The 22,296-nt window shown below is 48.1% G+C and overlaps 1 protein-coding gene across 1 annotated transcript in view; it reads left to right on the top strand.

The window, feature by feature from the left end:
* FHOD3 (formin homology 2 domain containing 3) overlaps positions 1-22,085 on the top strand; it is a 450,577-nt gene extending 428,492 nt beyond the window's left edge. Inside the window, 5 exon segments of the mRNA XM_044382961.3 lie at positions 1,208-1,231; positions 2,762-2,896; positions 2,898-2,937; positions 11,374-11,535; positions 21,487-22,085. Of these exon segments, the coding sequence (XP_044238896.1) occupies positions 1,208-1,231; positions 2,762-2,896; positions 2,898-2,937; positions 11,374-11,535; positions 21,487-21,569 (444 nt within the window). The 3' untranslated portion in view covers positions 21,570-22,085.
* Positions 22,086-22,296: the final 211 nt, after the last annotated feature.

Below are 22,296 nucleotides of genomic sequence, written 5' to 3'. Positions count from 1 at the left end.
CTGTTGGGGGCTGTGGTTGATGACCATAGTAAGGCATGAGAGCCCCCCCACCCCAGTGTCCTGACTATTTTAAATGTTTCCTTCAGTTTCGCAGGATGTCACCTCAGCTTTGTCTCCTACAAAAAGTTCCTTTGACGGATGTTGAGAAAGCTAGAGATTTTGTATATGTAGTTCCTTGCACATGGGCTGATGGTTGAGAAAACACCAGCCATCCTGGTTAAATAAATAAGCTCTAAGGTAGACATAAAAACAGAGCAGGACTGTCATCTCTGGGTGGAAAGCCATTTGCCTGGGGGTGGTGTGGAACGAGATGAACCGGAAGCATTTTGTCATTTCAGCTCTTGAAAGTTTAGTCGGTTCTCAAAAACCTTGTCTAATCTGCAGGCCTGGCCTTGTAACCTCAGTGGAAACACAGGTTATGTTGAGGGTGTGTTTAATCTAAAACCAGGAAATGGACATGACCTCCACCCTCAGTTTATTTTTAGGAAAGGAATATTTATTTAAAAGGTACTTAAAGAAGTTTATCTGGTGATAATTAAAAGTTGGGCACGTCCACTCAGAAAGCTTCCATGAGGGGCAGGTAGGATTTTTTAAAGAACTGAATTTCATGTTTTTGAGGCGAGAGTAATGGGAGCCAGTCTGCCTGGGGAGCCGTAGCACTTGTCCCATCTGGCCTGTGTGTGGAAGGATTCATGGAGGCCCGGACCTGGCAGCTGGGCAGGGAGGGCTCAAGCACTCGGGATGGGGAAGGGGGGGGGCGGTAGTAGCTGACAGGTGGCACCAGGCAGGTGGAGGCTGGTCCACCTGCAGAGGCCCTGATGACCGGTGGGTTGTGGTGGGTTCCACAGGACATGGCCAGCTGAAGAGCAGGGCACAGAGCTGCGAGTTAAGTCTGTAGTAGTCAGGACACCAGGTACACTGGCTGGGCGCCCTTGGGCGGCCTCAGGAGGTTGGTCTGGAGCCCCACAAATTCCTCCTGACTTTGGTCAGAACTGGCCTTGGGGCTCAGAGAGGGAATGTCTGGACACGGGCGGGAGGGCTATGCAGTCAGGGCCTGGCCACTCCCACATCAGAAGGGCGGACTCCGGTTGTGGTGGCCAATTTCTGTATTTGGAATTTGATATGACATTGAGATGATCTCATCTTTACTAACTTCTGTACCTTCTAAGAATCCCTTCTGTCTTTTCCATCCCGTCCTGTCCTCTAGACTGATGAAGAGGATGAAGTGGAGGTAGGACTGTTGAATAAACCTGAAGAACGCCACATTTGACCTTCCCAAGTGTGCTGTAGAGTCTAACCTGACCTAAGCAGCATGAGGCCTCAGCACCACCCAGTGCTCTAAACCATGCATGATCGTTTTCCGGTTGCTTTCCGTGTGATCACTAACCTTACGTGGGTTCTCATCATGATGGGTATGCCAGGAATCAAAAGGCTCACTGCATTTTCCAAGCCATTCCTGAGTCCCAGGGCCTGTCAAGAATGCCAGGTTCAGCTGATCTAATATTGGAGATATTCTCCCAATATTGGAGAAGTGGACAGGGACTCCTCCTTCCAGCCCCCTGCCTGAGCCTTTTGGCAACCCAAATATGAGAACTGGATTCTAGAATAACCATGGAAAGAGCCCTAAAACCAAAGAGGAATTGGGACAGCAGCCATGGAAGTGGTCATCACTCATGGGCAGGCTTTGACTTGGGCCCCTTTTCCATTGGATTCATTGGAATTCATGCGTGCAGGGGTGAGAGGGCAGGGGCTCCTCCTCCTGGCCCAGGTGCAGAGGGGAGAACCAGAGATGTCAGGACCAATTGGCCCTGGAAGGTGAGGGAGTAGGGCAGAGGGTACTAGCAGATGTGTCCTGGGCCCTGGTGCCATGGCTGAGACACTCGATGAAAAGAGGAAGCCAAGAATCTGTGGGACTGCTCTTTGCAAACATTGATCTGACTTTCTCCTTCTCATCCAGCGGTTTGGCCTTCTGTACATATGGCCCAGTATTCCAGCATAGCTCTTTTAAAGCATATATGCCCTGATTCTTTGCTCAGCTACAGTTAGAGAATATGATCATGTACATGGAATGCGTGTTCAAGCAACCCCATTTCTGACACAGCCAGAAGCAATGAGTTGCCAGACTCCATTTCAGCATGAATTTCTATGTCATGTTCTGGTCTGGGCCCTGCAGCTGATTCCCCTGGGGCCTTTGGCAAGTCACTGAATTTTGGAGGGCTTCAGTTTCCTTCTCTGTCAAGTGGGATGGGACTAGACCTGGAAAGAGTCTCCCCAGTGCTTACCATAGTAGGATTCTTATAACTGAATCCCACTTTTTAAATGCTAACATCCTCAGTGATCTATAAAAAAATTTTAACTGCTCTCTGGTGCTAAATTTTTAAAAAATCTCAATACATTTGATTAATTGGGCATATTTTAATTCTCATATCAGGGCTTTGTGTTAAAAACAGATGGGGTTTCTGAGTTCTTCCCAGGGTTCCGGTCATTCGCCGCTAGCAGGCACCCACGGAGGGCAGCTGCGGTGGGGCAGGAGAGCCACTGAAGCGGACGGGTGTGTGGGCCTTCTGGGAGCAGCTCTGTTCTTTCTGAGAGGAGAACTTCCCGTATCCATGGACATTTGTCATTGGCTCATGGACAACCTTAGGGACTGCCGTAGAGAGCGTGTCTGCAGAATGCATATAAACACGAAGAGGTTTTCCTCAACTGAAGTTGGTTTTTGGGGAGTCCCCTCACGCCCTAACCCCTACTTTTGGTCTTGTAGTCCGGCAAGTTCTCCAGCAGCTCTCCAGCACCTCTGAGCCAGCCGCAGGGCCTGAGCTACGCGGAGGATGCCACGGAGCACGAGAACATGAAGGCTGTGCTGAAGACCTCGTCGCCCGCCATGGAAGACGCCACCCCCGGTGCTGGGCGTCCGCACCCGCAGCCGAGCAAGCCGAGGTAACTCCTGGCTGGGGGACGGTGGGTGGGGTGCCTTCCCCCTCTGGTCTGGTCCCTGTCATGGGGTTACAGATGGCTGTGTCCAGGAAGTATCTGCTAAGGACCACCACACCCCCAGGACCGCCAGGGCTGACGTAGCCACTTGCCTTCACTCACATCTCTGTGACTTACTGTAGTTCCTCATCTCAAGCCACACGGCGCTCCCACAAGTGTAACTCCATTCACACAAGAGGAGTTATGATTATGAATGAACCCTTATGGGTTAAAGTGAGGGTCAGCAAGCCATGGCCCTGGGCCCAATTCAGTTGGCCACCTGTTATGTAAATGAGGTGTTCACTGGAGCACAGCCAGGAGGACTGTGTGGGTGCTATCCATGGTGCACAAATGCGGTGGTGGCATGGGTGAGCGGTTGTAGAAGAGACTCGGGGGCCCGTAGAGCCTCAGGTTTTCACTGGCTGGCCCTGTGTAGGGAAAGGTTGCTGGATTCAAGCACTGCCCCTTTGCGCCTTTTAAAATCTTTAGAGGCAAGGAAGAAATGAAAACTAAAGGTGCTAAAGACAGATACGAGTTTCTAGGTTTGTTTTATAACTTGGAAGGGATATTTTACTTTAATTGAGAATTCAGGTGCATTTTTCACCTGAGAATGTTTAGCGGTGTTCCCGGATCCAGACTGACAGCACATGAACCCCTCCTCAGCTTCCATACTGCCTACAAAACGCAGCCCATGCTATTCATGCTGTCCCTTGGGGCCCTCTGTGGTCTGGTCCCAGCCTGTCTCCCACACTTGGGACTCACGCACTCCCACATTGTGAGCACCGCCCTTCCCCGCACCCTGTGTCTCCCTGAGCCCCTCTGCTGTTGATGCTGTCCCCTTTTCTTCTGCCAGTCCAGCCCCCATTCACCTCCAGAACCTACCTACTCCTCCATACTCCTCAACTCGAGGGCCACGCCTTCCTCCCACACACTCCCGAACCCCCAGTTCAGGCTGCCTCAAAATTACAGACTTTATCACTAAAGAGAATGAACTCCTGGAGGACAGGCTTTCTCCTCTTGGCGTTTGCTTAACACATGCAATGTGCACAGCTAGAAGGCGTTATCACTTACTGTCTAAGCTGTTATGCTCTGGCATGTGACAGCGGTTCTGGTAGTGATTATACTGGGTGACAAAAGAGAACAGGCCAGGTAAACTGGGTTGTGGGTTAGCTTACCTCTCACAGAAACTCGGTAAAGCAATGAGCCCATGCAGTACCCATCAGGCATCGTCCCAGGCTCAGGAGAACATTCCAGCTCACAAGATGACAGAAAGGCAGGTTGAGCTGCAATGGAAAAACCCCTGAGAAAGCCCTTCAGTGACTTCTGCCTTTGCGGACTGACCAGTGCTTTGGAATTTTGCTGTTGTCAACTCTGTTACATATAAACAAAGAATGATAGTAACAATAAATTCAACGTAAGAGAAAAAATAAATGTAGTTTCAAGTTTTCTTTAGAAGAAAGTGGGTCACATGGTGCATAGAGATTCTTGGAGCTTCTTGTCAGCCCAAGGACCACAGGCTGCCATCTACGGAGGAGTCTTGAAAGGGCTTCAGGCCATGTTCCAGATCCCTATGGTTTATGTGGGATTCCCTAGTGGAGCTGCACTTCAGGCTTTTTATGAAATTAGCAGATGTTTTTCTTATTTCATGTGAGTTCTGTATCACCCTAGTTCATTTCTCTGCTTCTTAATGTTGGACTTCCGTCTTTACCTTTTAGCAGGGTTTTTACTTTGATAAGCAGTTAACATGACAGAAGAAGAGCTGCCTCCCTCCGCCTTCGCCCCAGTGTTATCCTGAGACACAGACAAAGTAGGAAAGTTCTATCTTCTACTACAACCTTGATTCCCAAACTATACCCCAAATACTTCCAAATATTATTATTATGTCAAAGAATCAAAGATTGGGTTCTCTGGGATTTGGTTTTCCCAAACCCCCTGAGTTCTCGGTAGTCTTGACTGTGGAGTTAAGAAAATACATAAATACTCTGCTTTAGCAATGAAAGGGCACCCTTTTGGTGACCAACAGCAGACACACACACCTATGAAGAACCATAGTCCTGAATACTCTATGTGGTATGTTCTGATTGTCTGATTTTCTTTCTTTTTTTTAAAAGACATTTATTTATTTGAGAGAGCACACATGGTGGTTGGGGGGTGATGGAGAGGGAGAGAGAATCTCAAGCAGACTCCTACTAAGCGTGGAGCCCAATGCAGAGCCTGATCTCACAACCCTGAGATCATGGCCTGAGCCAAAATCAAGAGTTAGACTTTTAACCAGCTGAGCCACCCAGGCACCCCTGATGACCTGGTTTTCTACAAGGAAGGAGAGGTGTCCTCTTCTTGGCCAGTGCTATATATAGAAGGCTTCCATTTCTCAGGAAACCAAGTAGTGACACAGAGAAAGAATGCATAAGCAAGAAAAGATAGGAAAAAGTGGGGAAGATCAGATGGTGAAAAAAATAGTACCATTAAATGCTTTGCAGTGGAGATTCTCATTCTAGATGGAGCATCGAACAAGGATAAGAATAAATAAAACAGTTTTGCAGTGTTTTGGGGTGTGTGGAAGGGAATCCGTTGTACCTGTGGTACTCAAAAAGACCTAAGACATTCCATGGGTGAGTCTAGACTCTGTGGGCCCCAGCAGCTCTTGCAGGCTTTGTGTCCTGGCCATGAAGAGTATGGAGAGGGAACATGGCCACCACAAAGATGAAGGGCAGCATTAGTGCCTGCACTGAGTTGACCACAGCCATCAGGAGCGTTGAGCCCCTGTACCTGGGTGGGTGCAAGAGTAGCTTAGTGGAAGCCATCGAGGGAGATGGAGCCTAGTTTGTCTAATGGAACATAACAGACTGTGCTAATTTTAAAAGAGAAAGGGATTAGAAAGAAAGGCTGTTCAGTTTCTCTGCACATTCAGGGACTTCTGCTTCCAGATGGCACGTAGTAGGGAGTGGCAGGCCACCACTCCTTCTAAAACAACTGCAATTTTTTTTTTTCTAATGGCAAGAGCTTTCTTTTAAAAGGTATCAGTGACCTGTGAAGGGAAAGAGAACTAGACAAACTAGAATTGTAGATGAGCTGAGCGTGCCTGTCCAGGACCATTTGCTATGTCCGGGCATAGGCTGAGAATTGGATCTGCCATGGGCAGAGAGACTCGGATAGGGGAGAGAAGCCAGCAGAGCGTCCAACAGCCATGGGATGCTGCCACAAGGGATTGGAAGTAGAGGGTCTCTGAACCCCGAGACCGTGTTCTCCGTGAGACATTTGCTAAGTGCCGGGGCAGCATGGAGACAGGGAGGCAGAGCCAGAAAGGCTGGAGGAAGTCTGCTGTAGCCTTGAAGGTCTGAGGAAACAAAACCAAACTGGACTGAGCATCTTCAACAAATACATACAGCTATTTAGAAACAGAGGTGGACGGATTCTTCATTAAAACTACAGTCCAGTCCCAACCCCACTCAGTACTTCACCATGTCTGCTTCACAGAAGAGTGAAGGCTGGGGGAAAGGACACCGACCCCGGTCTCTGCATCCTTCTGTACACAAAGTGCAGTGCATAGTCCAAATTACAAGCTAAGAGGAAAAGATGAAAATGTGCCCGGCAAGGAAAAGGAGGCAGAAGCAGCAGATCCAAAGGTGGTCCAGATGTTGAAATTTACAGCCAAGGTTTAACCATGACAAATGTTAATGTAAAGGAAAATACGTACAAATTGATTAAAAGGTGGATCATTTCAACAGCCAATTGGAACTTACTCGTAATCAAATAGACGTTGGAGAACTGCAAAAGAAATATCCGAAATAAGGAACTCATTGGATGGGTTTAACAGCAGACTCAGCCCAGCAAAAGATAGAATTCAAAAGACAAGTTATTAGAAAATGCACAGAGTGAAGCATAGGAAAAAATGGACAGAACAGAATAAAATGTAAGGTGTGAGGTGCACAATCAAATGGTCTCACCTGTATGTAATTGGAGCAGCAGCAGGAGGGTAAGAAGCATTAACTAAGGAGCTGATGGCTGAGAATCTCCAATGCTGATGATAGATATCAACCCACGTATTTAAGAAACTTAGCAAACCCAAGGAGAATAAATAAAAAGAAAACCATGCCTAGGTATAATGTAGGCAGACTGCTAAAAACCAACGATGAAGATAACATCTTTTAAAAAGCCGATGTAAAAGATATATTACCCTTCTAAGGTACACCCATCAGAATGAGGGCTCACTGTCATCAGGAGCCATGGAAGTCAGAAGAAAGTGGAATGACATCTTCAAACTGCCAAGGGGAAAACCTTTAAACCTAGAAGTCTGTATCCAGGGAAATTCTTTCAGAAACACAGGAAAACTTTTATTACGTTAAAATATAATCTCTTTTTTGATACAATTATTACCCTTTTAGACTATTATTTTAGGTCAGATTTTTAAGAGAAAAAATAAATTAGTGTTTTCTTTCAAACTGCAGTTTACATTTTTTAAAATTGAAGTATAGTCAACACATGTCACATGAGTTGCAGGTGTACAACACTGATTCAACAAGTGTATGTTATCAATTTACATATTTTTTAAAACTGAAGTCAAAATAAAGTGATACGGTGCTATCAGAGTCTGTAATACTTCATTCCTTCTGCCACATCTCACTATATATAAATGTCTTGTGAGGCACCTGGGTGGCTCGGTCGGTTAGGCATCCAACTCTTGATTTCAGCTCAGGTCATGATCTCAGGGTCATGAGATCGAGCCCTGCACTGTGCTCCACACTCAGTGGGGGAGTCTGCTTGAAATTCTCTCCCTCTGCCCTCACCCCCTCACACCCACACATTCTCTCTCTCTCTAAAGTAAATAAATCTTTGGAAAAAAAAATAAATGTCTTGCTAACACTTGGGAGGCTGTGGTGAGCCAGTGGCCTCTTGGGGTCTGTAAAAAGTATGGGCAGTGGTTCCCTGATGCTATATGTGGGTGCAGGGTTCCAGGGAAAATAGCTTATACATGACCAGAAAGAATGCATTTAAAGTTATCAGGCAGGAAAGTAACCTAGGAGAGGGGGGGATAAAAAAAGCAGAAGCAGGCCTGAGGCCATAAAAGAATGAAATCATCACAAAACCAGGTCTGGCAATCCTGAACATATGGCAGCACGTCCCTTTGAAGCCTCTCTTGACATATTACAGTGAAAGCGGATCCCTAGGGATGTCGAAGATGGGAAGAATAGGGAATTCTTAGTAGGAGAATCAGATGATGCCTTCATTTTTGGCCCAGTGCTCTGAAAATGTATTGCACTGAAAATGTATTATGAGCAAAGACAGTTGATTGAAACTTGTGTGTTTTTGGAAGGGTAACTTGGCATCTCTTAAAATGAGATACAGAATTATAAATCACTAGGTAGAAGGGAAAACAGGAAATTGCTGGGCAAAACACAATTGTATTATGGATTGCCCTGTCTGCTCTGAGGAAGACCACTGATCAGAGGTGCCGAAGGGTCCCAGTGTAGAGCTGTGCCAATGGGAGGCCTCTTGCCTCCAGTTAGACCACATGGACCATCCCAAGAATGCAGCAAAGTTCAGCCATTTCAAAACTTCTTTTCTGAGAAGAGCCTATTTTTAAAGGGATTTATGATGCTGAAAAATCTCATCTGATGGAAGCAAGTAGATCAAGTGCCCTTGGGCATAAGCAGAAAAAATACAATTTGCTGTTTTTGTATATGCCAGCGCTGTAGCTATGTTCCCACTCATACAACTAAGGTTTAAAATGACAACAACAACAACAACAAAACTTTGTCATTGGAAAACATATTGACCTCTAGCCACAGATCCATGCATGTTGGGGGTGGGGGGTCCAGGAATCCTGCTACTCCTTTTGCAAAGTGTGAATTATTTATGTATGCAGTTCAGCAGTGTGCATTTTACTGGCAGAAATTAGGACTAAATGATAGCACATTACGTATTTACTGTAAAATTTCAACCACAAACACATGTCCGCAAGAATCACAGTCTACTGAACTGTGATCAGCTGTTCCCAGCTATTGCCATCGATATCCAAATGGCAAAAGGTTTTAAAAATTAGTATGGGAATAGAACTCAAGAATTTAAGGTAAAGAGGGGCGCTTGGGTAGCACAGGCGTTGGGTGTCTGCCTTCAGCTCAGGGCGTGATCCCAGCGTTCCGGGATCGAGCCCCACATCGGGCTCCTACGCTGGGAGCCTGCTTCTTCCTCTCCCACTCCCCTGCTGTGTTCCCTCTCTCGCTGGCTGTCTCTCTGTCAAATGAATAAATAAAATCTTAAAAAAAAAAAAAAAGAATTTAAGGTAAAGAGGTACTAACATTTCTGCCTGTGGTTTGAGAAAAGCTGACTGGTCTTCAGCCTCAGCTGGACCTTCGGCTCCACATACCTGTGTTCCATAGGCACAGGGTGTGAGAACACACCTACAGGCTTCTGAAGTTGTATGTTTGTTACAAAGGGCCGTGTTTGTGGAGGAGATTCACACTTTTGAGCACATTGCACATTTTTCTTCTTACAGAAGCTTATTTCCCATCTTAGAGATTTCACAAGGAAGTTAATCTGTCACAAAGGCACATTTCTTGATATATTATAGCATTCATTTCTAACTGTTGAACATGACTTGGGAGCTTATGTTTTTGTGGGGCTTTCTTCTTGCTTGTCTACAGGCAGATGCTTTTATGCCAGATTTAGACCTGCTCTGTTTTAATATACAATTATTTATAAATGTATTTTTCTGGTCAAGAAGCAGAGAAAAATTTATGTCGGTTCCTCCTTTGCTAGTTGAAGAAGATAATCCTGTTACGATTTTTTAAAATATTTTATTTATTTATTTGAGAGAAAGAGCACGCACAAGCAGGGGGAGTGAGAGAGGGAGTCTGACACAGGACTCGATCCCAGGACCCTGGGATCATGACTTGAGCTGAAGGCAGACGCTTAACCAACTGAGCCACCCAGGTGCTCCTCCTGTTATGATTTTTAAAGCTCAAGTAATCTAGGGTGGGTAAGTCAGTTAAGCAGTTGACTCTTGATTTCGGCCCAGGTCATGATCTCAGGGTCATGAGATCAAGCCCTATGTTGGGCTCTGGGCTCAGTGGGGCGTCTACTTGAGATTCTCTCTCTCCCTCTGTACCTTCCCCCATGCGTTCACTTGGGCTAGCTCGCTCTCTCTAAAAATAAATAAACCTTAAAAAAATAAAGTTCCTTAAAAAAAAAAAAAGATCAAGTAATCCAAAGATAAGCTGTTATAAAATCCAAAATCCATTTTCTTTTTTCTTTTTTTTTAATTATATTTTTTTATTATATTATGTTAGTTACCATACAGTACATCCCTGGTTTCTGATGTAAAGTTTGATGATTCGTTAGTTGTGTATAACACCCAGTGCACCATGCAATACGTGCTCTCCTTACTACCCATCACCAGCCTATCCCATTCCCCCACCCCCCTCCCCTCTGAAGCCCTCAGTTTGTTTCTCAGAGTCCATAGTCTCTCATGCTTCATTCCCCCTTCTGATTACCCCCCCTTTCTTTATCCCTTTCTTCCCCTACTGATCTTCCTAGTTCTTATGTTCCATAGATGAGAGAAATCATATGATAATTGTCTTTCTCTGCTTGACTTATTTCACTTAGCATTATCTCCTCCAGTGCCGTCCATGTTGCAGCAAATGTTGAGAACTCGTTCTTTCTGATAGCTGAGTAATATTCCGTTGTACATATGGACCACAACTTCTTAATCCAGTCATCTGTTGAAGGGCATCTCAGTTCCTTCCACGATTTAGCTATTGTGGACATTGCTGCTATGAACATTGGGGTGCACATGGCCCTTCTCTTCACTATGGCTGTATCTTTGGGGTAAATACCCAGTAGTGCAATGGTTGGGTCATAGGGTAGCTCAATTTTTAACTTTTTAAGGGACCTCCACACTGTTTTCCAGAGTGGCTGTACCAACTTGCATTCCCACCAACAATGTAGGAGGGATCCCCTTTCTCCACAAAATCCATTTTCTTTAACTAGAAGAAAAGTTAGGGTCGGTTGACATTCACTCGGCATGGACAGCCATGGCTGGAGAGCTGAATGAACGCACATCTCAGGACCTCACTGGGTGTGCATCACCGAGTGTCTGTGCTGTGCGCTGTGTTGTGGGGTCTGCCCTCCCACCATCACGGGGCCTGTCAGGTGGAGGCCTTCGGTAGCTGTGTTACAGGGTCCTATTAGTTAAGTGCTCCAAGTGCGCGTGAGTGGCAGTAGCGGCCACAGGTCACCGTGGCGCCCCTGCGGTGGGGGGCGGGTGAGTACCCCGGGATCTGCGGGCTCATGTGCTTGCTCTGGCCGCAGGTGTGATCCGTTGCTGACAGAGCTCCATGCCTGGAAGAGAGCGTTGGCATTTTCTCTAGTGTGTTCCTTCTCTCTGGTTGTTTCATTCTTCAGGATCCGCTAGTTCATGGACTATGGGAACTGATGACTCCCCTAACGTCACGGATGATGCAGCCGATGAGATCATGGATCGCATTGTCAAGTCGGCCACCCAGGTGCCCAGTCAGCGAGTGGTGCCTCGGGAGAGGAAGCGCTCCCGGGCCAACCGGAAGTCTCGTAAGTGCCTTGGAGCTCGGGTGAGGGACTGGCCCTACAGGGACCTGGCCTCTTGTTCTACATGCCCTGGGAGGGACAGACACTTAGAGGCCAGCTCCAGTCAGTTGTCAGTGATGCCTGGAGGGTCACCCGGACTCATCAACGAAAGGTTTCTTGGTTGACGATCAATGTTACCATTGTGGGGGGGGGGGGGCTGCAGCCACACCTGTCCAGTGTATTTGCCACTTCTGGTGAGGCCTCCCTCAATTCTTACTCTGTTCCCAAGAGGGTCCAAAAGAGCCTGAAATATCTCTGACGTGCAGGGATAGGTACAGGGGGGCCATTGCCAAGCACTGCCCCAGTGCTTTGCTGAGGCCATATTTCTGCATCAGGGACCATTTTCTAGCTGAAGATGGGTTCCCTAGGGATTCACTGCTGCTCACAGATATGTCGAAGGTGAAAATCAATGATTTTATAGTCATTGGGGTGCTCGGAATACTTAATGTTAATCTAGGTTGACCAGTTTATTTTGTTTCTTTTGGTACCAGAGAATTCCACTAAATCAAAGGGACTGATTTTCCCCTTTGTCTGAACCCACGGCCTGCTCCTGCCCACGGAAGGATGGGCGTGGGGCTGCCTCTGTGGGCACCATGCTAACTCTCAAAGGGGCTGCTCTCCGTAGAGAAACAGGGTTCCTCTGTATCTGTCTGCATGAGCCATGACCCTCGCGTGTTTTAGGAAAGAGCTCAGCCCCCAACCTTTGGCCCAGTGCTGCATCACTCAGCTCAGGAGACCAGCTTGAGTCTCTACCGGCTCTGCCTCCAGGAATGAGGGATGGCAAGGAGCATAGGGATCTGTGACCATCACAAGAGGGAAGACTGCTTACCTCTGCCAGTACTGGCTCCAAAAAGTGAAAGGAAAGTGACTCCAGGTAGGCAGGAGTTCAGTAAGAACTCGGACTCGGTTTGGTGCCACCTTTGAGATTCACGCAGGAGGGGATCAGGGTTTGAGCTGCAGAGCCCAAGGAAGAGGGCTGAGAGAAGATGCCAGGCAGGGGAGTGCCCTCATGGAAGGTGGGCATTGTGGGGCCAGAGGCCTCAGAAAAGGAGACCGAGTGAGGCAGTGACATGGCCAGTGCCTGGAGGCCGAGGGTATGTGCTCCTCCCCTGGGTTATATGCCTGTGTTGGCAAAGAGTGTAGGCCCTGCCCTCTGGTCTAGAGAGAACCAGATTCTTAGAGAGACACATAATGTCGCTGGGAACAACAACACAGTCATAATTAATTTTCCTCTTCAATCTGGCCAGGGAGACATTTTGCCTGTGTTTGTGGTTGACATAAACCAATTTCCTGTGGTACCATTTCCGTTCCAATCTTATGCAAAACAGCCGTATATTCTTTTTAGTTAGCCAAACACATTTTATTCTGTGGTGCAGTTACTACAACAAATACAGCCCTGCTTGTATGTGAGTGTTTATATCTGACAGGCTTAATTTATTAGTAATGGCACCATCAACAGAAATTTAAGACGGGGGAAAGTTACTTTGATTTCTGTTGAAGAGGGATGATAAACTCCAGCTTTCTTGCAAGAGGTTAAAGGAATGAGAAAAAAACCAGCTTGCAAAATCGATGTGAAGTTCCGTGGTTTGGACAATGCTGTATTTGATTTGATTGTTTAATGGCCATGGTGAGGCAAGTGGGTAATGAATAACCAACGTATTTGGGCCATCACTCATTTGGCTAAAGACAGTAATAGTCCAGCTATTGCAGGAAACCAAACAGAATCCACCCCATAACCTAGAAATTTACGACCTCCAAGCCGCTGGAGCATCCTCCAAGATAATTAAATGTCTGCTTTCGTGTTTGATGCTGGTGACTGGGACTGCGCAGGCCAAATGTCCTGCTAAAGCTTGAAATATGCAGCTGGTGGGGGCACAGGGAAGGCGTCTTAATCGATTTGCAGGTTCCCGTGGCTCAGTTCTGCTTTTCCAGCTGGTGACAATCCGGGTTTCAAGTGTTTTGACTTGTACAGTGATTTTTAGTCTGTGAAATGGTGGACCCAATGCCCTCTCATGTGCCTGCCCCTGATTCCAGCTGAGGTTCTCCGATCGACTGGTGGATCAGATTGAGGGAGAACATTCTGGGAGCTTCTTGGTTTTTTCTTGTTTTGGTTTCTCTTTTCATCATATTGGGGCAGCTATATTGTCCCAGGGCTGTTTGTTCTCTTTGGTGTCCTGGTTGTTGGCCTTTTCTAGAAAATCCTGAAGCTGAATGGCATTTGAAATATCCTTACCAGTGTGATTCTGCCAGATGGGCCCTGGTGGCTTGTAAGGAGGAGGAGCTGCTCCCCCATGTTCTTTTCTCTTGGACCTATCTTTGGAAGAAGGTCTCTGCCTAGCTCCCTGGCTGCATATGGCCACCAGCCCAGACTGTCGCAGAACAGAACAGGGTTTAGGGACTCAGTCTGTCTGTTCTCTTTTCCCCAGGGAGCCAGATCTTGTCACAGTAGTGAGAGTCTGGGTACCATTTTCGTGTTGAGTTTCCTTCTAAGGTGGGGGTCTGGGCCCCACCAGTGACATAACCATGAAGTTTGGGCACAGAGCTATATTTCTATAAAGATGTGATTACGTTAATGTGACTTACAAATAAACTGGCCAATTTCTTAGCTCATTAAAATCTTAAGGCTGGTCACCCTTGTAAGAACAGTTTCTCAGTGGAAAGAGCCAGAGTCTAGTTCCAGGGACTGCTGGGAAAGGAGCACAGAATCTTGATTTGATCTGACGCCCTGACCCCCAAAACCCCACCCCCCACCATGACTGCCTCCTCATCATGTCCTAAAGCTTCAACATCCCCCTCAAAGGGCTTGTGACATACCTCACATTGATTTATGTAACTCACATCTTATTTTTACAGAACTTTCAGGGATGTAAACACGCTGTTAAGTAGAACTTCATGGAGAAAGAAAACCAACAGATCTGAAAAATTATTCAATTTGTTTTAGGGAAAACGGGAGATATGCCTCACAAAATATTAGATCTAGCCCTGGATCTGATCTGTACACAACTTCGTTCACTTGTCTCTCCTTCTCCAAAGTGGTAAATACCCAGGAATTTCCCATTAATCCCATCAAGAAAAACTTCCCTGTGTTTTGTTTAGTTTTTGCTTACTGTGAATCAATTTTATATTCTTTTATAGGGCAAGCTAACCATGGCAATAATGAAAACTAATGCTCTTGCAATATAGTAAAATAAGATATTAGTGGAAAGGACCAAAATTTCTCAAACTTTTGGCTTCTCCACAACAACCTCATTCCTATTTACTCAGCCCCTCATTATTCTTAGAGCTCATTACAGAGGGACTGACCTTCCTCTAAAGATGGCTGAGGGTGCCCACCCATGTGTCCAGGCCACAGGACAGGAGGACAAAAAGAAGTCCAAGAGAGGACCAAGAGTTTCTTCCTCTAGAGGGTCAGCGGAGGGCACGTGCCTCGTGGGAAGAGTGACACCCGTGTCTCCTCCAGGCTATGGGAGGGGGTGACCGGGACAGGATGGAGCTGATGGTGGCTCTCTGATTTCTTGCGTCCTGCTTTAAGCCTCTGGTGATTTGAAGACCTTCTCTCTAGAAAAGTAAGAGCAGGAAGTGAGGAAGGCATGGGCAGTCTTTGCTCGGGGTTGGGAGGGTCTTGGAGGTGGGGGTGGACAGATGCAGGAAAGAGCCTTGGAGGGATATGCAGGGGTGGAGGTGGGATGGGGGGCTTAACCAGGGTCTGGGAACTTGGAAGAGAAATCAGGCCCGAACAAGAGGAGGTGTTGTCAGAATGGCCAACAGATCCCACATCACCCAGGCCCTGAAGGCGGGTCCAACATCAGGGTGTACAGGCCTCCCACCCAAGCCCATAGGCCGGGCCAGAGGTCAGGACTCTGATGTAGGAAGAAGCCCAGCTAGAAGTTTCGGGTCAAAGAGGCAGATGCAGGAAGAGTTTGGAAATATTTTACTGTGCTGGATGGCTCTCTGGTTTCGTGTTCAGATGACCCCCCCCCCCAAACTGGGAACTAGCACACTGAAAGAGGAGAGGCTGGCTTACCTGTCTCCCCCCCAAGTCTGGGTGCCGGGCACCCATTTGGCTCAGTGTTGGGGGTTCAAGAGGAGGGAGGATCAGTGAAAAGAGGAGCCCAGGAGTCTGTCCTGCCTGTGAGAGCTGCTCTGAAAGGAAAGCCGGAGAGGGATCCTGTAAGGGGGCTGTGGAAAGAGCCGAGCACCTTCCCGACACAAAGTGAGTGTATCTCATTGCTGTTGCTGCCCAGTTCAAATGGAATCCTGTTCCATGTGCGGAATGTACACATTCATACAACAGAGGAGGGGTCGGGGTCCCTCTTCACTCACTCGGCCCCACTGAGCCTCAGTCTGCTGCCGTCCAGTGAGGCCAGCGGTGCCCCCTCCCAGGTGGTTGTGAGCATTGAGTGAGGTGCCTCAGACGGGTTCCCACTGTCCTCCGTCCCGGGCTCTGTCTCACTGCTGCCCCCACAGGACCCCAGCCCGGGGGGAGTATGAAGCTGAAGCCACACCTACCCAGCCGTCACTCTGCTACCGGCACCCACCTGATTTGGCCCCCGGGGATGAGACCAGACCCAGCTTCACCTCTCCTCGTACCGCAGGGCGCTGGCTGAGTGGGCTTAGAGCTGTGCACCCAAGGCTGGGTTGTCAGCATGGTGCTTGTCTGGTTCTGCCTACATCTCTGATGGAGAACTGCCAGGCCGGACATCATCTGGAAAGGGGGGGCAGTTTTGTCCTGCCCAGGAAATAATGTTGACAACCCAGGAGTCTGTGACTCTTGAAGCCCCCTTCCTTCTTGTCTGCGGAATGCCCCAAGTTCACATAGGCTCTCCCAGAAACAGTGGAGAGAACTTATTTCATGTCTTCCTTCCCTCACCCATAGCACAACTCCTATGGGGCAGTCTGCTCTTGCTTCGGAAGTGCTTTCTGGTCAAGGCCTGCCTAGGAGCGACAGGGATTACTGTGGGGTCCTGGATGCGAATGTAGCCACGGGCTAGGCAGAGGTAGGTCTGCCGAGCCAAGACCATGGCCAGACCACTGGCTCTAGAAAGCACCTGCTACCGTAAGTATTTCCAAGAGCTGTCTCCTCGTGGGTGAGCTTACTCCTGGGTTAGGCAGCACTCGGAGACTTCAGCTCTGCTGTCATGAAGGCCATTGCTTTCCTGAGGGCCCGCTCTTCCCTGGGTCTCAGTCAGGTGGCAGTGATTTAAGTCGGGACCCCAAGCCTCGCTGGCCGTCGGGATCTCCTGGGGAAGGTTAAAATGCAGTGCGTGGACCTCTCGTTGAGACTCAAGTTCAGTGCATCTGGGCTGAGTCTAAAGTTGAATTTAAATCAACCAGGTTTGGGAACCTTTACTTTTCGTTAGTGTTCTGAATTTTGTTGTTGTTGTTTATTTTTTATTTTGAAAGAGTTTTAGACTTAAGTTGCAAAAAGAGTACACTTGCCTTGTGTCCCTCACCCAGCGCCCCCTAATGCTAGCACCTTGCACATCCTAGGACAACACTGAAACTAAGAAATGAACCTTGGTGCAATACCATTAGCTGAACTAGAGGCTTGATTCAGGTTTCACCGATATTTCCATGAATGTCCTCTTTCTGTTCCACTGCCCTCCCTGGGCTGTTCCGCTGCATTGAGACGGCATGTCTCCTCTGATGTGTGGAGGACATTTTAAGAGCTTGACACTTTTGAAAAGTACTGGTCAGTTATTTTGTAGAATGCCTGTCAATTTGGGAAACCTCTGCTTCTAGTGGACAGATACTTGAGGAAAAACAAGATGGAGGGTGGAAACAACAAAAAGAACTCAGATGGTTAGATAATCAACATGGACAGAACAAAGTGAACCAACCCACAGACAGTCTAATATGGAATCAGTAATCGTGATAGAGCTAAAAAGAGTTCCTTATATTTAAGTCCAAGAGGCATGACTGAACCTGGCGCTTTTGCTCCAGTCAGTGGACGGGTCCCTCAGGGAACGAGGTGTGGATAAACAGCAGCAGTCTTGTTACTTCCCAGCCACCAGAGACATGCGTTTAAGACCTCTTGTAGTTCTGGTATTAGTCCCCGCAGTCCTGGACACACTACTCTCTGTATACTTGGTAGAAAATCTTTAGTAGAATCTTAGGGATTACGAAAAAGCTCACTTATTTCCAAATTGTTTGGCATTATGTGCAAAGGAGAAAAAACCCTCTCAGTGATCTAAAGGTGAAAGGGTGCAAATAGACCTCTGTCGTATGGAAGTACAACTCGGCGGGTGTCCCATGGGTATGAAAGCCGGTCTGAATGTGTCCTGCCATTTCCAGGGCGGACGGGGTCTCACACGTCCTGCCTTCAGTCCCTCTGTGGACCACTTCCTGTGTGCCCTCGGGCCAGGGACTTGATCTCTCTGTGCTGTCCGCTCACTTGCTGGAGAAATGACAGCACTCTTCTCCTAGGGTTTCCATAGAGAATAGATGGAATCATCCAGGTTAACCCTCAGGAAAGGCAGGCTGCCATCACTGTTGTTCTCAGATTCAGCTCATTTTTAGCAAAGAGCCACCTGAGAGCTCTTTGTGGGATCAAATATTGTTCCGTTCTGGGGGCGGGGAGAGAAAAAGAACTTAGTTTTTCCCGGGGTCCCCAGACGCGCCTGTGCTGCGTGTTGACAGCGGAGGCTGTCCTGTGTCTGATCCGCTGCTGTCACTGCCGCCTCGTGAGAGCTGTCACCAGTGCCTGGGGCAGAGAGCGGAGGCTGGTGCCAGCACTGCGACCCGTGCCGTCTGCGGAAGAGCCGCGGGCACCCGGGTATGAACATACACACGGGCCGGTGTCTGTTAAGCGGCTGCAGGGAGGGGAGGCAGGTGCGTGCGACAGGCTGGGGAGCCGCTCCGGGGCAGCCGGAGCGTTCAGGCGGGAAGCAGGAGTGGAGAGCGGCCCAGACGTTCTCTATCAGACATACGCCGCCCCCCGCCCCCCCCCAGGACTGGCGAAATCCCCTACTTGATGACTTGTTTCTATTATACAGGCTCCCTATCCTGCCAGCCCTCTTCTTCTTATGTCCCAGTCCTTTTTTGCTTTCCAGAGACTGAGAGCCAACACCCTCTCCAGCCGGGGTCTGCTGCCCTGAGCTGTCTCCTCATACCGTGTCCCTGTCAGTCCCCTGCCTCCCTGATTGCAACACTTGGCTCAGGGTAGAGGCGCAAGTAACATTGGCTGAGTGAGTGAGTGAATGAATGAACAAACGAAAGAACTGAGGAGCAGGCAGATGGATGAATGGCTACCCCAAGAGGCCCTCTCTATGTGTAATTTGAACAGGAGCACAAAACCGATTTCAACTGCTCATCTTCATTCCACACGTCTTTTCAAGTGGTAGTGTGACTTTTTAGCAAAGGAAGGGTTCAGATTCTTAAGGTCTTTGGGGGGGTTACTATATGACTTTGTATATGTATATGTACGTTACTATATACATCACCTATTGATGATGGGCTGGTTGTATTTAATATGAGAGAATTTATCTCAAGTGTCACGAAGGCCCACGGAAAGTCGGATTCCATTAATGGGGTAGGTTTTCCTATGAATTCTTTTTTAGGGACACACCTGGTGAGCAAAGAGACCTGGCCTATGCTGGCTTTTACCCCCACAGCACGGAACACCTGAGCCCAGGCAGAAGGGGCAAGGGAGGACCCCAAAGGGTGTGGCCCCTCAAAACAAAGAGTAGGCTACGAGGCTCAGGCCAAAGCAATGCCATTAAGCATGGTTCTCTTCTCTGCACCTGTTCCAGAGAGGCCGGCCCAATGCCCGTATCCGTGAGATGACTGCACACCCTACAAGGTGCCAGGGTCCTTATTTACCATATTTACATGAACTGAACTGAACACCACAGTTACAGGACTAAAGCAAATGCAAGCACAGAGGTTAAGGAAGCATCTTGAAAAGCCCTCCTGTGAAATGCCCATCAGTCTGTGAAGGCTTCTGTAGTCACCTGGCCAAGCACGTGTACCTAAAGGCTCAGGGATTACAGTTCACAGACTCATGTCCCTGCCGCCTTCTGTGCCTAATGAAATTCGAGATGGCCTGCTCATGCAGCATGGACTTCTTCAAGCCGAATTTTGTATCTTAGAAGTCCTGGCAGTCCTTGTCAAGAATGAGAAACATTTTATCTCATTTTCTGCCATTAAAATTATCTTTCTTTAACAAACACTTGAAGGAGTGTTTAAAGAACATAAAAGGTTATTACAAACTAGTATTTTTATTGCTGCCCCATAGAACAAATTCCATTACTCATTTAAATGCAATCTGCCTCCAGCCGAGGCTCTGGAGCCAAACATTTTGTCTGGACAAGTTAGACAGTCTGGAGCCCAGGGGCCAAGGGTGGGGGGAGGGTGAGCCAGTGCAAGAGCGGCTGCAGACGGATGGCTGGGGAGCCCAGAGCTACGGTCGTGTGTGGAGGCATGATTTGAGGGTAACCCTCAGCACAGAGCTTTGTGTCTCTGTTTGTGTCAAATCCACACTTGACATCTGTGAGTCTTCTAGCAGTGTTTTGATTCTATAAGTCCCAAGCACACAATAGGTTCTCCATAAAGTATTTGTTGATTGACCAATTGATGGGTTAGGTGTTTGCCCCTGTTCAAAGCGCTGATTCCCGGGAGAGAAGAAACCATTTATTCATAGATATTTAGACCCTGTACGTTTTACCAGGTCTCTTCAGATCCTTTGCCCACAGGCTGAGTGGGCTTAGAGGAGGACAGGAAGGCATGGAATATGTGGTGTTGCTTGTAGACACGTGAGCTGGGATCCTGGCGTCTGTATCATCTAAGGCCTCCCCCTGAGGGGGCGAATACAGGGGGTGCGGGGAATTGGGTGTGGCACAGGAAGATGGGAAGACACTGGGGTGAGCTTTACTTTCTCCACATTCTGATCAAGGGCCTGCCCTGCTCAACTCAGGTCCGCTGTCCGATTTAGGGTTTAGGGTGGAAGTTATATCCATAGCACATCTCTTCTGGAAATAGAGCAAATACCCCAAACTCCCTATGACCTTTTGTAGAAAGTAGGCCAAATACAACTTAGAAATTAAGGGACATGTAATTAGGTAACCTTTCAAATGAAAGGACTTGTCTTGGAAGGGACAGCTGCCTCCTCATTCACCCTTATCCAGCCTTTATTTTGATGTCAGAATTGATCAACACTAAACAATGGGAAAGCCCATAATGCCAAGCTAACCACGAGCCAATTCTTAGTCACATATGATCATTCGTCCACCTGCCAGTCGTAAGCCCCAGAGGAGAGTGTCACAGGTCCTTCTTGAGCCTTGCGTGTTTCACAGAAAACATCTACTGAATCCGGGCAGAAGTTTGGCAGTTTGCTCCCTGGCAGCCGGTCCATAAGGAGTCAACAGTTATTGCCTCCAGAGCCCCTTTGATGAGTGGAGACTAAGAGCCACAACGCTATTAGAGATTCGTCCTGACTGCCGCCCCTTGCCCAGTTCTGTTAACACCTTGCTCTGCAGGACCAGGTCCCCCAGATCATTGCTCATCCTACAGATTTATGGGGTCATCTTACTTCGTTTGCAGTCGTTGGAACTGTAAGGACTGTTCCAGCTCTGATCCACTCCTTATGCTGGCCAGACGCTGAGCTCTCCACATGCCGTCTGTACTTCACTGTTGCACCCGTTTCTCAGAAACCTTACGAGGGTGGGCCTCCTTTCTACCCTCTTACAAGCTCAGTCCCTCCACTTGGCTCTTTAGGTCAGCCTCTTGCAGCCCCCGAATTGTCCTGCCCTGGCAGGTAGATGGCCAGGCATTCAGCAGGAGCAGGGTGGGGCTGAGCATCTGTGAGCCCAGTGACTACCCTGGGGGGTCTTGGGGGGGGGCGATGGATGACCACGTGCTGGCTGTTAACACCTCCCTGTCTTCTCATCCCTACGTGATCTGCGGGTGCTGCTGCAGTGCGAAGGACCCTCAAGAGCGGCCTGACTCCGGAAGAAGCCAGAGCCCTGGGCCTGGTTGGCACCGCAGAGTTGCAGCTGTGACACCAGTGGGAACCCTGAGAAGTGTGCCCAAGAGTGCAAATTCCTGCTGGACAGAGTCCCTCCAGCTGGGGGTGAAGAGACTCGACACTAACATCCGAAGGTTCTGAAGGGGAGTGTCCATGTCTAGGTGTCTGCGTGGGCCGCGCTGGGCACTGATGGGGCTCTCTCGGCGTCTCCTTCACACACTTCGTCATTGTGTCAGCTGTGTTTCTCGTGTTTCCTTGACACCTGGTTTAGTAGTTCCAAAGTGTGACACCTTTTCTGTGCAAGGAGCAGCCGTTTTACGGAGCGGATCACTTCGGTCACAGTTACTGAGGGCATGTGAGGCGGGCTGATTAGGTTCACAGACTGGGTCTCTCCGCGACACCAAAATATCCAGATGGAAACTCCAAAATTGTACACAAAAAGAAAGCACAGATTGTTTACCAGTTGTGGATTTTAGATGTACTAAATGTTTATACAAATTCATAAATGTACACCATGTTTCAAATACTAAATAAATAGAGTTTAATGCCATGGCTGGAAACTTCTTCTCTTGGGCGTAAGGCCTTAAACAGCTCCAAAGGCTCACCTTCTGAATTGGGGAAACCTTTTCTCAGGTTCGTCAGAAGGACTCTGGCTTGGAATGGCCTCCAGGCCCTTTGGCTTTCTTGTTGTTGTTTATTCTTTTGTGTTAATAGAGTGGGAAGTGCCCGCCAATGTGCCTTTTGTAACTCCTATTAATTAG

This window comes from Ursus arctos, unplaced genomic scaffold (assembly GCF_023065955.2).
Source record: "Ursus arctos isolate Adak ecotype North America unplaced genomic scaffold, UrsArc2.0 scaffold_17, whole genome shotgun sequence".
Lineage (NCBI taxonomy): Eukaryota > Metazoa > Chordata > Mammalia > Carnivora > Ursidae > Ursus > Ursus arctos.
Note: the sequence above shows the minus strand (reverse complement) of the source record. Positions and strands in the feature narration are given on the sequence as shown.